This window comes from Genypterus blacodes, unplaced genomic scaffold (assembly GCF_046128005.1).
Source record: "Genypterus blacodes isolate CSIRO-AG114 ecotype Tasmania unplaced genomic scaffold, CSIRO-AGI_Gbla_v1 ptg000109l_1, whole genome shotgun sequence".
NCBI classification, from domain to species: Eukaryota; Metazoa; Chordata; class Actinopteri; order Ophidiiformes; family Ophidiidae; genus Genypterus; species Genypterus blacodes.
The window spans coordinates 115,026-130,258 of NW_027466913.1; the positions used below are offsets into that span (position 1 = coordinate 115,026).

Consider the following 15,233-nt stretch of genomic DNA (forward strand, 5'->3'; position numbering starts at 1 on the left):
GTAACCTGCAAGTCCTACACTGAGGCCACTCTGACACGTGTCATGTCAGGTACGGATCCTGACAAAAGAGATAAAACCCGACAACATCTGGAACGCCTCCTGTCTGACTGGGAAGACAGGGGCCTGTGGCCCAAACCTGATGCGCCTCCTCCTTCCACTGAGTGCGTCAGAGCAACTTTTGACCGTTAATGCAGCAGCTACAGAAGCTACCAAGAAATGGGAGGCAGGTGGAAAGAAATCATGGGGGACAGCCAAGCAAGGCAAAGACCACACGCAGAAGATTCGAGCCGCCAATCAAGTGGAACAGCAAAACCGGAACAAGTTTGAAGAGATCTCCGGGAAAGTTCCCTTATCCCCTACTGCCTCACTATATCCCATCCCCCCTCAATATGAGAAGCCCTCTCCAGTGAAGCCCCCTCCATATCCCGAAGGGACAATCACCATGGCCCCCCTCTACAAAGTGAGTTCAGGTGTCTTGGACTTGGAACCGGCTCCAAACCAAGCTGTTCAAGACGACATGGAACAAATACATGGTGAACAGAGAGAAGCTGAACGACGCCTGGCCTGTTCAGAGGAACTGCTAATTCAGATGCAGGAATCCGCTTACCAAAGGAGTGGTTTGGGAGCCAGGCCCAAGACGCCTCATCTAACTGTGACACATGAGGCTGAACAAGAGTTGGAAAGAGAGGTGGGCAGGTTCAGGAAAGTCCACTACAAGGACGATCACAGACCTGAGGAAAACCTGAGCAACAGTGATGACGGCGGGAAAAGACGCTGCTTCCCACATAGCAGTGCCTGCTCTATGCCACATAGACTCCAGTCTACGCCTCTGACCTTTGTCACTTCCGAATGGTCCAGGCGTCTGGACCCCTCAAGGAACTCCCACGACCCCTTCCTGACCCCGTACATGCATCAAGGATTCCTGAAAATCTCCCCCGCTCCTTTTGACTCCTCCCGGAATCCCTTCAAGAGCAAGGAGGAATGGGAGGCACACGAACAAGACACAAACGCCAACAGCTATCATGACCTTCCTTTTTCTCCTGATGTGTCAAAACAAAAAAGCAGCCCCCCATTCACCAGGTCAAGGGTAACACACAATATACGTGGAGAAGAGCGTTTGACCCGGAAACGCAGTTCTATGGGAACAACAACAAGATCTCATACTATGAGAAATAAGGCCACACATGAACTTGAAGAATCAAGCATAGCTCCCGCACAATTCATGTGCCCTCTGCTGCCAGACAGTGCTGGAAATGTCACTTTCTTTCCATGGAAGCATCGAGACATGGAGGGCCTCGCATCCAGCTTGCCCCCTCTGGTAGAAGGAGCAGTCCAGTGGATTCGAAAGTTTGAGTCTCTCACCTCAAGTGACTTCCTGGCCATGGGAGACCTCCGGGCCATGCTGGGATGCTTGTTAGGACGAGAAACAGTTAATGACATCGACGAACGGCTACGCTTCATGGGAGTAGCAGACTCGGAGCCCTTCAACAGAGGAAGGACTGCATATTGGACTGAACTGCGACGACGCTTCCCTCAGATTTTGAAAGTCTCCAACCTGCAGCGATTTGATTGGGTCAAGGGAAAATCCTTCCATGTGTTCCTCAACAGTTGTGCTGAACAGTGGGACGACACTACTGGAACAATGCCCCACACTGAATTGCCAAACAGTGCCACGGTCCAAATGTTCCGAGCAGCGGTGATACGCTCCCTGCCCCAGCAGGTCCAGGCTAAATTGGAAGATGTTGTAGGACTAGACCAAGAAACCCACGACAAATGGCGAGCTGTGTTGGCACATTACACTGAACGGCATTCTCAGCCAGAACATTCAGAGGTCTCAGAGATTAACACACACCAGAAAAGGTTGTTGAAAATGCTGATTGCCCTGATCAATACTGACAAGGAAACCAAGTCAGTCCCCCCTGTTCAAATATGCCCAGTGGTCCCCGAACACCCTTCCCCAGCCGTCCCTGCCCGGCTAGCCCCCCCTCCACCTGTAGCACCCCAGGCTTGGGTCCCTCCTCAGCCGGCCTCATATGGTATGCATTTCTATCCATATGCTCCACAACCCCAGATGTATTCCACCCGGTACCAGAATGGTCCACGCAATCAAAGAGGACGTGGCCGTGGATGTTCAGGAAAAGACAGAGGAGGAAGAAGAGCAGCACTACGTCGACAGCCCCTCAACAAAGTCTGTTTTCATTGTTTGGATCCTTGTCACTGGGTCCGAGAGTGCCCTTACATGGAATATGCATGGCAGCAGTCCAAACTTCGGACAGCAACGGAATATCAGAATGGAGGACAGGGAACAGTTGAGCGCCCACCGCACCATCCCCCATACGCCCCACAGATGCCCATGTATGCCCGGCCCACAGGTGACCCTTACAACCCGGGTCACTATTGACAAGGCCCGAAGACAGCGCATCCAACCCCCTCCCCAATCACCATAACCCACGCCCTCAAGCTGAATATTCACCCATCCTTTATCAGGTCAAATGGATCTTCAAACACTCATCACCATCGAGCAAGCCATGGCGCATGCGGCTGCATTGCCAGTACTGGACTACATCAACACCTTCCATTGGAGTTTCTGAAAGACACGGCATTGTGGACGCCGTGTTGTATCAGAAACAAAAGGGGGAAATGACAAGAAGGTGTTAATGTGTTTGTGTGTGCAGGACAGAGTTGAATTGTATATGATATGACAAATGAAGTGTCTTAATCTTTATCACAAGGGCAAGAGATCACAATTGGTTCTTATTGGACATCTGATGGCTGTGTGGAGACCTCATAATGTGATACAACTGCTAATAATGTCTCTCCCTAGGTTCCCTGTATCTGATTACAGATCTTTTCAAGAGAAGCTCAACCTTTTTCACCTCACCAAGGGGTCATTTGGCCCACAAGTGTATATTGATGAGTTTGGGGTGCTTTGGAGTGTTCCAGACAAGAACAGAGCTAGGAACTAAGTGGAAGCGGTGTTTGAATCATTGTTTTTCTGGTGGGCCACAATTGATAAAAAATGGTGATTGGATTAACTACTTCTATTATGATCAACAGAGATTTGTCAATTACACACGGGATGCTGTAAAAGGGATGACTGAACAAATGGCCCACACCACGTTGATGACCTATCAGAATAGGATAGCCCTCGACATGATCTTAGCTGAAAAGGGGGTGTGTGTGCCACGTTTGGATCTGCATGTTGTACTTTCATCCCCAATAACACTTTCCCAGACGGTCCTGTCACCAAAGCCCTGGCAAGTGTGACGTCCCTGAGTCACCAGCTGAAAACTCAGGGATAAATGACTTCTTCTCTGACACCCTCGAGAAGCTATTCGGACTTTGACGACGACCTGGATGTTCTTCTCCTGACCACAGTGGTTGTGAAATAAGGACTTCCTTTCTTTTTCTTCTCAGACTACCTCAGGATTACAAATGTTTATATTTTGAAAGCACACACAAGTTTGCGCTTTTGTGCCAGCTAATAGAATAGATTTAGTACGAGGTGTTTATATTACTGTGGGATTTATTGAATTGTCTGAGTCCTTCATCGTTTGTTGTCCTGACGAGAAACTTTAAATAAACGTAAGTAAACATTTATCTTTGCATATTTACGATCATTTACGAGATTCTGTGCTTCGTCCTAAGATGCGCCGGTGCAGCGCTGCCACGTTAAAGTCCGTTTCTGCTTTTGTTTTAATTTATTACACACCTCAGATGATTCATTTTATTATTTTTTAACTTTTCTGTGGGTGTTGCGTAACCAGCTCAGTTGTTTTCCTTACAGGTCCCGTGTTGATCTCTCTTCGGCTCTCTGTCTCCTTAGTTGACTCCTTTATTGCTTTAGTAAAGGTACGTAAATGTTTGTTATCATTTATTTATCATATTGTTGTTAATGTTATGAATAGTAATCACGAGGAAAAGCTCTACTCTTTATCATCACGGCTTTATCATCTCAGCAGAAAGCATCAGTGGACGCTTCAGAAACTCGTGCTTTCACAAAACCCCCGATAGAGGGCGGTAGCGAGCAGAGTTCATCAAAGGTCTGACATTGATCATAAAGTCCGCAGTTTTTGCAGTATTGTGCTTAATGTACTCACATGATTGAACGTGCCCTTAACCAGACAAGATGAGTCAACACTAGAAGTTCATTTTCATATCCAAGGTGCTTCAAAGTGATGTACATAAATCACTTCAAAGACAATTGAACAGGAAATAAAAACAGAATAATTTTAAAGGCATTGGAAAGTGAAATGAGACGCCACAGGAATGTTCTGATTCACAAAGTGATGCTGGAGTGAAGAAGCTGCACACTTCTATCTCCTCTGTATTCTGTCCGGTCTGTGTTTCTGTCTCAGGTGCGTCATGTCGGAGCATTTCCACCTCAACACACCTCTGCTGGAGAGCGCCGGCATGTCGAAACGGGTCGGAACCACCGTCTACCTGAAGATGGAGAGCTCACAGCCCACCGGATCCTTCAAGATCCGCGGCATCGGACACCTCTGCCAGCAGGTACCGGCCCGGATAGACTCCTGGTGCTGACTACTGATACAGTATGAACTGAGAACACTCACCTTCATTCAACCTTCATCATGACCTTCCAACTCGCCACAAAGTCCAAAGGAGTCACCTGTGCTTCAGGTGAGTTATGCTCTGATAAACTCTGTGTTCAAATGCACAATATAACACACAATCAGTACAGCCCAGTCTCATCTGCAGTGTCATGTTGTGTTATTCTGTGTCCTCTTCTAGGTGGTAGTGCCGGGCTCGCTGCATCCTTTGTATCCAGAAAAATGTGTCTGCCTGCCACTATAGTGATTCCCACCTCCTCTCCCCAGCTGGTGGTCCAGAAGCTCCAGGATCAAGGAGCTACTGTCAAAATTACAGGCAAGGTGAAGTAAGCTATTACACGTGTAAATAAGCTATTCCACCTGTTACAACTAATCAGTTGTAACAGTTTTCTTCTGCTGCAGGTGTGGGATGACGGAAACTGAGGGGCTAACTTATATTCCTGCATTTGATCACCCGCTGCTATGGTACACACGCACGCACGCACGCACGCATGCACGCACGCACGCACGCACACACACACTCCTTTTATTAATAAGTATAATAGTTACTTCCCTGTACTTAAACCAAACCCTCTCTGTATCTCATTCCCCACACACACACACACACAGACACACTCACACCCCTCAGGCAGGGTCATGCCAGCGTCATCACGAAGGTTGCGGCCTCCCTGGGCCCCACAGTGAAGCCCGGGGCCGTGGTGCTGTCTGTGGGGGGAGGGGGGCTCCTCTGCGGGGTCGTCCAGGGCCTGATACAGGCAGGCTGGGCAGACGTGCCGATCGTCGCCGTGGGGGCCGACTGTTCCAATGCAGCAGTAAAGGCGGGGAAGGTGGTCACCCTGGATGACATCACCAGGTCAGAGGACTTTTCTTGAATATGTCAAAGTGTTTTCAGCAAACATCTTCACCTCCGTCCGTCCGTCTTCACTCAGTGAGGCCAAGTGTCTGGGATCAAAGACAGTTTGCACCAAAGCCTTTGAGTACAGCCAGAGCAGTGAGCTGAACATCATATCTGAGGTCGTCACCGACCTGCAGGCGCTGCACGCCGTGGAAACCTTCCTAGGTCAGACCTTCATTTATTAGATTTGAATCTATCTGTGCATGCTTTGGTCTTATTGATCTCTATGCTCATGGTGTGTGTGTGTGTGTGTGTGTGTGTGTGTGTGTGTGTGTGTGTGTGTGTGTGCTCCCAGATGAGGAGCGTGTGTTGGTGCAGCTGGCGTGTGGAGCCGCTCTGGCAGCTGTGTACAGTGGAGTTATCCTCAGATTACAGGAGGAAGGTAAACACAGACTAAGTCACTTACATTTGAACATTCATTTCATACTAACTCATCAGCATTAATAATAGTTTCTCTCTTTCACTTCTGGCATATTAAACTTTATAGATTATACATTTTCCTCAATAACTTCTTTCCTTCTAGGTCGCCTTCCAACCCCTTTGCGCCCCCTGCTGGTGATTGTGTGCGGTGGCTGCGGCATCGACATGAAACAACTGGCTAAGCTCAGAGAGAAAATACACACTTAAAGTGTGTGTGTGTGGGCTAATAAGAAATCAATAACTATTAATTTCATGAACTATTTTAGATGCAATCATTAGGAATCACTGCAATGAAAATGAAAATTGAAATTGTTGCAGATTGCAGTGAAACTCACTCATATTCTTATGAACGTTTAAGACACTGTCTTTTTGTTCACTTCCTAGATTTGTCCACATGGTGTCGCCCTTGCTCGTCATTCATAACACAGAATGACGAGCACTAGCCCGACGCCGCCGCCGCCGCCGCTGCTAAGTAAACAGGAATGGATGAAAAAGGAAACAGCAGAGTGTGTATGGTTCCATATATATATATATATATGTATATATATATGTGTGTGTGTGTGGGGGGCATGCATGACTATGGTGGCTATGGGCACGCACACACACACTTTCCTGTCATATTGGTGAAGAAGCTGTGTGTCCTCAAATGTCATTAAGCAATCATTGTTCATATTGGAAATGTTTCTTCTGAATTTCTTAATTTTTTAAAACAAACTACTCTAGGCAGCTGTATTGGAAACACACACACACACACACACACACACACACACACACACACACACACACACACACACACACACACACACATTCACACACACACACACACACACACACACACACACACACATACACACACTGAACTCTCTCAAACACACTGCCAGCCCCTCTATCACAGATCCATCAGTTCTGAACTCAGCCACTTTCTTTCAGATCAGCACCTGATGTGTTCCAGCGTGTTATGAAACACACACTGCTGTGTTCAATCCCGTCCGATGAGAGGGCGGCTCTAAAACCAGGAGCACAGAGAGAGAGAGAGAGAGAGAGAGAGAGAGAGAGAGAGAGAGAGTTGCCACCATTGGTGATTACTTGCTCATGTTTCTGACAAGGAGTCACAAGGTAGAGCTCGGCAGCTGCTGCACGTCTCCATGGCAACGCAGTGATGACTAGCGAGTGTTAATCGTATCTTGACATTGATGGGTTCTATCGTCCTGTTGTAGCAAGTTCACATCGACATCGACAAAATGCAACAGCTGTGTGTTTAGAGGAGGAGGAACATCGTGTTTATGTTCTGCTCAGTGGGAGCAGGAGTGCAGGGAGCAAGGGAGCAGGGGAGCAAGGGAGCAGGGGAGCAGGAGAGCAGGGCTGGCACTTCGACTTACTGCTCCGGACGGCGATGGGGGCAGAAGCTTAATTAGGATTTGATTGGATGGAAACGAGTGGAGGCTTAATGATCCTGGTGAGGAAATGGGGGACGAAGCAGCAGCACAAAGCAATGACAGAGAGATTTAGATCAGAATACCAGGAATCCAGAGCGCTGCAGCTCATGAAACAAGCACTTATGAGACGTTCTGCCTGCGCCGCACGCAAACCTATTTAGCGTGAGCGGGTACAGATGGAGCTGTGATGTCAGGAAGCAGCATCCACTTCTCCACGTGACGTCTGACGCAGAGAACAGATCGCAGCTGAGCTTCGCCTGAGTCGAGTTCATACAGCAAGAAGACGTTTTTCCTGAACGTTGACTGATATCTGATGAGGAACGATCCAGAGCAGCTGATTCTGATTCATAAATGATCAGAATTACAACCAGCTTATGAGACGTGACCTGAAAGTGTTCCGGTGACCTTAGACGCCCTTGAATCCAGAAGGACTATGGCTGTGCCAGACCAGTGACTGAAAACCTGAACACCCAACACTTCCTTTTTATTTTTTCATTTTATTTGACATCCCAGGCAGGCCAGGATGGGGTTGTATGGGTGCAGGGTTGTGTGACTGTGGGGTTGGGTTGGGTCTCAGGGTGGGATATCCTCTCTTTGTTTTGTTTTATTGTTTCTCTCTCCTCTCCTTCTCTTGACCACAGCCTATGATGAGATTTGTAGTAGCCTACATTGCTGTTTGACATCATCCTGTAAAAACTGTATTTACCCTATGAGATCATCGCATCAACATCTCTGATGCCATCCTGGACTCTGCCTCCACACTACTGTGCCATGTTCTCACAACCTGCAGAGGCCGCGGCTTCCAGCTGTTTTAGTTTCAATCTACTTGTACCTCATATTACCTATTTTACCTCAGGGTCTACGTATAAAGTTTAACAACAACAACAATAATAATAATACAACCTCTCTCTCTCTCTCTCTCTCTCTCTCTCTCTCTCTCTCTCTCTCTCTCTCTCTCTCTCTCTAAAAATGATGTCATGTAAAATGTTTGCTTCAATAAAAACAAATAGCAAAAAAAAATGAATGGACTGAATTCTGTGTTTGGTCTTTGTCACTTACAGGGATTTTTGAAACAAAAACAATAAAGTTTGGATGAGGTCGTGTCAGCTGTTTGCCTTGAAGTGATTTCATGTTTGGTATCAAATCTGGAAACATGTTTGACTTTCAGGTGATCAATAGTTCAGCACAGACTTTCACTTCAGGTAACCATAGCAACGCTACTATCAGGTAAGGCTAGAAGACAAAACCACGAATAAAGTGTCCATCCTCCGTATGATATCACACACACACACACACACACACACACACACTCGCTCACTCATTCAGCAGTGAGAGAACAACATCTACAGAAAGGGGAGGGGGAGGAGCAACAGGAGAAGCTAACGTCACTTTCCAGAAACGAGTCAGTCAGTCAGTCAGAGTCCAGCAGAGCCTCGACTGAAGCAGACGAGAAGCCGGAGACTCAGAAGTTTGTCCAAGTTTGTCTCTGCAGCGTCTCAGACTCAAACTCTGGTGAGTGCAGACAGAATATTGAGTTTCAGCAGCAGCAGCAGCATGAAGTCCAGGCTGAGCTGCTCTCACTTCACTGCTCTCACTTACTGCTTCAGTGTTAAAGGCTTGGCTCTGGTTCACACACGTTGGTGTTTGTAAACACATGGCAGTTTTTACCGTCAGAGCAAGAAAACAGCGGCAGGAAGTGAGTGTTTAGCTGCGTCAGTGAGTCGCAGCACTGAGCCGCAACCACGACAACCACAACAACAGGAAGTGAAGTGAGTGCAGCCTGTTTGCCGTCATCGGCCGATGACGGCATGTAAATAATTATACTGTGACCAGTATAATACTGGGACAGTAACGTCCAGTTTGTGTGTGCTCTGTGTTAGAAGACCTGAGCTACAGGTGAACACGTTCATATCTCAGATGGCCGCTGAGTTCAGACAGTCGAGGCAAAACGAAGCCAGCAGAAGATCAGAGGGACCAGCTGCCAAACCAGGAGAAGTCCAGTGTGACGTCTGCACTGGAAGCAAACTAAAGGCCATCAAGTCCTGCCTGAAGTGTGAGGCCTCCTACTGTGAGACTCATCTGGAGCCTCATCTGACAGCAGCACGCCTGAGATCACACCAGCTGATCCATCCTGTGGACAACCTGGAGGACAGGATGTGTAAGAAGCACAAGAAACCTCTGGAGCTCTTCTGCAAGACCGACCAGACCTGTGTGTGTTCACTCTGTCCTGTTTTAGACCACAAGAACCATGAGTTTGTTCCTCTGGAAGAAGGATATGAAGGAAAGAAGTCCGAGCTGGAGAAGATGGTGGCTGAACATCAGCAGAAGATCAAGCTGACACCACTGAAGATCCAGGAGATGAAACAGTCAGCAAAGCTCAGCATGGAAGCTGCAGACAGAGAGAGAGCAGATGGAGATCAGGTCTTCACCGCTCTGAAGCAGCTTGTGGAGAAAGTCCAGGCCGACTTCGTGGAGACTGTGAAGGAGAAGCAGAGGAGCACAGAGAAACAGACTGAAGACTTCATCAAAGAGCTGCAGCAGGAACTCTCTGAGCAGAGAGAGAAAGCTGCTGAGGTGGAGAAGCTCCTACTCTCTGATGATCACCTCCACCTCCTCCAGAGCTTCTCATCCATCAGCTCTGCTCTTCCCACCAAGGACTGGACACAGGTCACAGTCCATCAAAGGTCACACGAGGGGAGTGTGGTGAAAGCTGTGGCTCAGCTGGAGGAGACCATCAGTGAAGAGCTGAAGAAGCTGCTGAAGGTGGAGCTGAGGAGGATCCAGCAGTTTGCAGTGGACGTGACTCTGGATCCTGATACAGCTCATCCTAAGCTCATGCTGTCTGATGATGAGAAACAAGTTTACGCTGGTGATGAAGCAGCACAGAAGAATCTCCCAGACAACCCACAGAGATTTGATACAAATGGTCTTGTTTTAGGAAAGCAGAGTTTCTCCTCTGGAAGATTTTACTTTGAGGTTCAGGTCAATGGAGAGGGAGCGTGGGCTTTAGGAGTGACCAGAGAGACGAGCGAGAGGAAGGGAGAAGTCAGACTGAGTCCTCAGCGTGGTTACTGGCTTGTAGCAATGTGGAATGAAGAGTATGAAGCTCTTGCTGAACCTCGTGTCCCTCTGAGTCTAAAGTCACAGCCAGAGAAGGTGGGCGTGTTTGTGGACTATGAGGAGGGTCTGGTCTCCTTCTATGACGTGGATGCTGCAGCTCTGATCTTCTCCTTCACTGGCTGCTCCTTCACTCATAAGCTCCTCCCATTCTTCTCTCCCAGTCCTTATGAGGATGGTACAAACTCCGCCCCTCTGATCATCTCAGCTGTCAGTCACTCTGCCTAACCTGCAGGAGTTTATATGAAACCATTCTGTTTTTCAAAGGAACTAAAGTACAGAGGATCAGCTGGTCTTCCCTCTTTACTTTGTCTTTTCTTCACATTCTGATGACATCATATTTGTTTCTGGTTGCGTCTTACCGCTGTAACACAACAATTTACTCACACTGATCTAAGAACTGCGACTACTGTTCATTAATTAATCAATCAGAAGCTTTTAGTAAAGTCTTTGCATGTAAGTGTGATCAAAAGGTTTGATTGATCACACTTACATGCATACGGAACCTGAAAGTGTTCCGGTGACCTCAGACGCCCTTGTAGACAGAAGGACCCGAGTGTGTTTCATATTATAGAGCAACACTGCCTGTTTTTGATAGTTTTGTTGAGCTGAAAACTACAAATGGTGACCTGAGTGTCATGAGGTCATAAGAGGTTCTGATCACATAAACCTGAGGGGCTCTTTGTGTTCTTATGGGGTTATGTTTTGGGGTCAGAGTTCAATATGAATGATTGTGTTGATTCCAGGCCGTTACCTTGTGCTGAAGTTCTTCTCCACCCTCTGGTTTGTGTACAGCTGCAGCAAGAAGCAGCACATAGATCTAATCCTCTCATCAGGGCCGACCGTATGAATTTTTCATATATATATATTTGATTTTTTTCATGTTGTTATGGTGTGTTTAACGCTCAGACTCACGCTGAGGCAGATTGGAGAACGTGACTACATGTCAGCTGTCGTCATGTGATTCATCCTCTGAACCCTGATGATCCTGACTGTTGGCTGAAACTACAAATCTTTCTCTTTTGATTGTCAGAGCTGTCGTCTGCGCTCAGGAAGCACAGCGGTGCTTCAGAGTGATTTACACGTGAGGAAGCTGCTGGCTGTGATTTAGTGTCTGGCAGGAAGCAGCAGAATCATGAGCCTGTTAGAGCTCAGAGGACACCAGAGCTGTAAACATAAACCACACACCTTTATGAGTCTGGACCCATAGGAAAGATTTAGGGCTTCCGTTTTGTAAAATTCTGATTTTTTTCTTCTCCAAACCGATTAAAGTGCAGTCACTAACTTCAACTTCTCTCTTCCTCTGATGTTCCTGATTTGATGTAAATAGAGTCGATCTTGTCTTTAAATCATGTTTATACACTGACATCCTCCTCCTCCTCCTCTTCCTCCTCATCCACCTCTCCATCCTCTGCTCCCTCCTACTCGCAGTCCTCCTCTTCCTCCTCCCCCTCCTCCTCTGCCTCCCCCTCTTCCTCTATATCCACCTCTCCCTCCTCCTCTTCCTGTTCATCCACCTCTCCCTCCTCTTCCTTTTCATCCACCTCTCCCTCCTTGTCCTCCTCCTGCCTTGGACTGTACCATTCCCTCTCCCCCCCTCCTTCCAGCCTCACAATGGTCCGCTCCCCCTTCTTCACCGCCCGCTTTGGTCGAATCCAAAACAGAACATCATGGCGATTGATGGTAAGTAGGCCAATAACGTCTCTCCGCTCCTCCGCTCCTAATTAACTTCAGCTGGAAATGCGGCGCGTGTCGGGCCGATTGATCGATCCGTAAAAGTGCAGGATGATCCGGAAAGATGGCGGCGGCTTCGTGTTCGATCGGTAAAAGTTTATTTTCGGCTGGATTTGTGTGTGAGAGTAGAAACGTGTTGGGCGTGTGTGTGGTGCTGAAGGGACAGCGACGCGTATCAGCTGTTTGTACTTTGCGCCCCCTGCTGGTGATTGTGTGCGGTGGCTGCGGCATCGACATGAAACAACTGGCTAAGCTCAGAGAGAAAATACACACTTAAAGTGTGTGTGTGTGGGCTAATAAGAAATCAATAACTGTATTAATTTCATGAACTATTTTAGATGCAATCATTAGGAATCACTGCAATGAAAATGAAAATTGAAATAGTTGCAGATTGCAGTGAAACTCACTCATATTCTTATGAACGTTTAAGACACTGTCTTTTTGTTCACTTACTTGATTTGTCCACATGGTGTCGCCCTTGCTCGTCATTCATAACACAGACTACAGTACATTGCGTTCCCATACCTGACCTGTATATTGACTAAGGCCGAGCCATAAGGGGTAATGGATTGATAGATTGATTGATAGTCAGACAAGTCATTTATCATTCTATCCGTTTTGCTTAATTAATCCTCTATACATGTCGGTAATCATGCATCCATATGTGTTAGGCTAAGGAGGAATTACTATGGAAACGGCTCCTCTGTGTTCTGTCTGAGCTGCAGAGCCTGCAGGGGAGCGATCACACACAGGCTGAGCACTGAAACACAGGGGTGAACTGATTGAACCATAGAAAAATGCATTCAATCAAGCATTTATAGGATCTTTATAATAAACAACATTCCAATAGGGAATCTATTCTTTTATTTCAAATTCAATTCATATATATGTGATCAATGTTGATGTCAGAGTCAGATTGGATTCTATATTTGTTTTCTTGCTCTCTAAATATAAAGAATTAAGTAACATAATCACAGGAAGTGGAGACTTAAAGAGATTTCTTCTAGATGACATCCCATAATGCTTTGTAGTGTGTGTGAATGGCACACTGAATACACACATCACAACTCAACCTTGAGGGGTGTTTTTTATGACCAATAAAAAACACTCAGATACTTGTTGCTAAGCGATAAGCATCCATTCTTGTTTGGAGGAAGTGAATGATCCTGATCTAAACTTCGCTGTAATGAAACACCTCTCAGGCAATCAGGAGTGTGTGGAGCCGCTGGAAAACCAATTTCCACAGTGACGCTGTAACAGCCGAAGCATGAGGTCATTGGGTAATTCCCTGGAAAGCAGACGTTGCTCAACCCAAGGTCAAAGGGAGCCATGATGGCTGCATGGTGAAGAAGGCTCAGAGGCAGAGGAGGTCTGGAGGGACGGTGACACGCCAGGTGCTGTTTTAATGGACCATCATGTAGCTCAGTGACTGACGGTTATTAACAGTCTCTCTCTCTCTCTCTCTCTCCACCTGGTCACACTCGCTCATTTCTATGACAACAGGATGGAGCTGCTCTGATGAGGCCGGCAGAGGGCACATGAGCCCGACGCCGCCGCCGCTGCTAAAAATAGAACCAAGTAAACAAGAATGGATGAAGAAGGAAACAGCAGAGTGTGTATGGTTCCATATATATATATATGTGTGTGTGTGTGTGGGGCATGCATGACTATGGTGGCTATGGGCACGCACACACACACTTTCCTGTCATATTGGTGAAGAAGCTGTGTGTCCTCAAATGTCATTAAGCAATCATTGTTAATATTGAAAATGTTTCTTCTGCATTTCTTAATCTTTTAAAACAAACTACTCTCGGCAGCTGTATTGGAAACACACACACACACACACACACACACACTCACACTCACACTCACACACACACACACACACACACACACACACACACACACACACACATACACACTGAACTCTCTCAAACACACTGCCAGCCCCCTCTACCAATCCCTCTATCCATCAGTTCTGAACTCAGCCACTGTCTTTCAGATCAGCACCTGATGTGTTCCAGCGTGTTATGAAACACACACTGCTGTGTTCAAATCCCGTCCGATGAGAGGGCGGCTCTAAAACCAGGAGCACAGAGAGAGAGAGAGAGAGAGAGAGAGAGAGAGAGAGAGAGAGAGAGAGAGAGAGAGAGAGAGAGAGAGAGAGAGAGAGAGAGAGTTGCCACCATTGGTGATTACTTGCTCATGTTTCTGACAAGGAGTCACAAGGTAGAGCTCGGCAGCTGCTGCACGTCTCCATGGCAACGCAGTGATGACTAGCGAGTGTTAATCGTATCTTGACATTGATGGGTTCTATCGTCCTGTTGTAGCAAGTTCACATCGACATCGACAAAATGCAACAGCTGTGTGTTTAGAGGAGGAGGAACATCGTGTTTATGTTCTGCTCAGTGGGAGCAGGAGTGCAGGGAGCAAGGGAGCAGGGGAGCAAGGGAGCAGGGGAGCAGGAGAGCAGGGCTGGCACTTCGACTTACTGCTCCGGACGGCGATGGGGGCAGAAGCTTAATTAGGATTTGATTGGATGGAAACGAGTGGAGGCTTAATGATCCTGGTGAGGAAATGGGGGACGAAGCAGCAGCACAAAGCAATGACAGAGAGATTTAGATCAGAATACCAGGAATCCAGAGCGCTGCAGCTCATGAAACAAGCACTTATGAGACGTTCTGCCTGCGCCGCACGCAAACCTATTTAGCGTGAGCGGGTACAGATGGAGCTGTGATGTCAGGAAGCAGCATCCACTTCTCCACGTGACGTCTGACGCAGAGAACAGATCGCAGCTGAGCTTCGCCTGAGTCGAGTTCATACAGCAAGAAGACGTTTTTCCTGAACGTTGACTGATATCTGATGAGGAACGATCCAGAGCAGCTGATTCTGATTCATAAATGATCAGAATTACAACCAGCTTATGAGACGTGACCTGAAAGTGTTCCGGTGACCTTAGACGCCCTTGAATCCAGAAGGACTATGGCTGTGCCAGACCAGTGACTGAAAACCTGAACACCCAACACTTCCTTTTTATTTTTTCATTTTATTTGACATCCC

The 15,233-nt window shown here is 47.2% G+C and overlaps 1 protein-coding gene, 1 long non-coding RNA gene and 1 pseudogene across 2 annotated transcripts; all 3 read left to right on the top strand.

The window, feature by feature from the left end:
* The first annotated feature begins 3,536 nt into the window (after positions 1 to 3,536).
* Positions 3,537 to 6,120, top strand: LOC143008995 (serine dehydratase-like; annotated as a pseudogene).
* A 2,525-nt stretch (positions 6,121 to 8,645) lies between these two features.
* Positions 8,646 to 13,695, top strand: LOC143008992 (uncharacterized). Its single transcript, XR_012964643.1, has 3 exons — positions 8,646 to 8,834; positions 11,871 to 12,122; positions 13,376 to 13,695. It is a non-coding gene; the product is annotated as an uncharacterized LOC143008992 (long non-coding RNA).
* On the top strand, positions 8,831 to 11,729 carry LOC143008991 (E3 ubiquitin-protein ligase TRIM21-like). Its single transcript, XM_076160981.1, has 2 exons — positions 8,831 to 9,091; positions 9,203 to 11,729. Exon 2 carries the CDS (start codon positions 9,240 to 9,242, stop codon positions 10,665 to 10,667), a length of 1,428 nt encoding a protein of 475 aa, XP_076017096.1. The 5' UTR covers positions 8,831 to 9,091; positions 9,203 to 9,239; the 3' UTR covers positions 10,668 to 11,729.
* Positions 13,696 to 15,233: the final 1,538 nt, after the last annotated feature.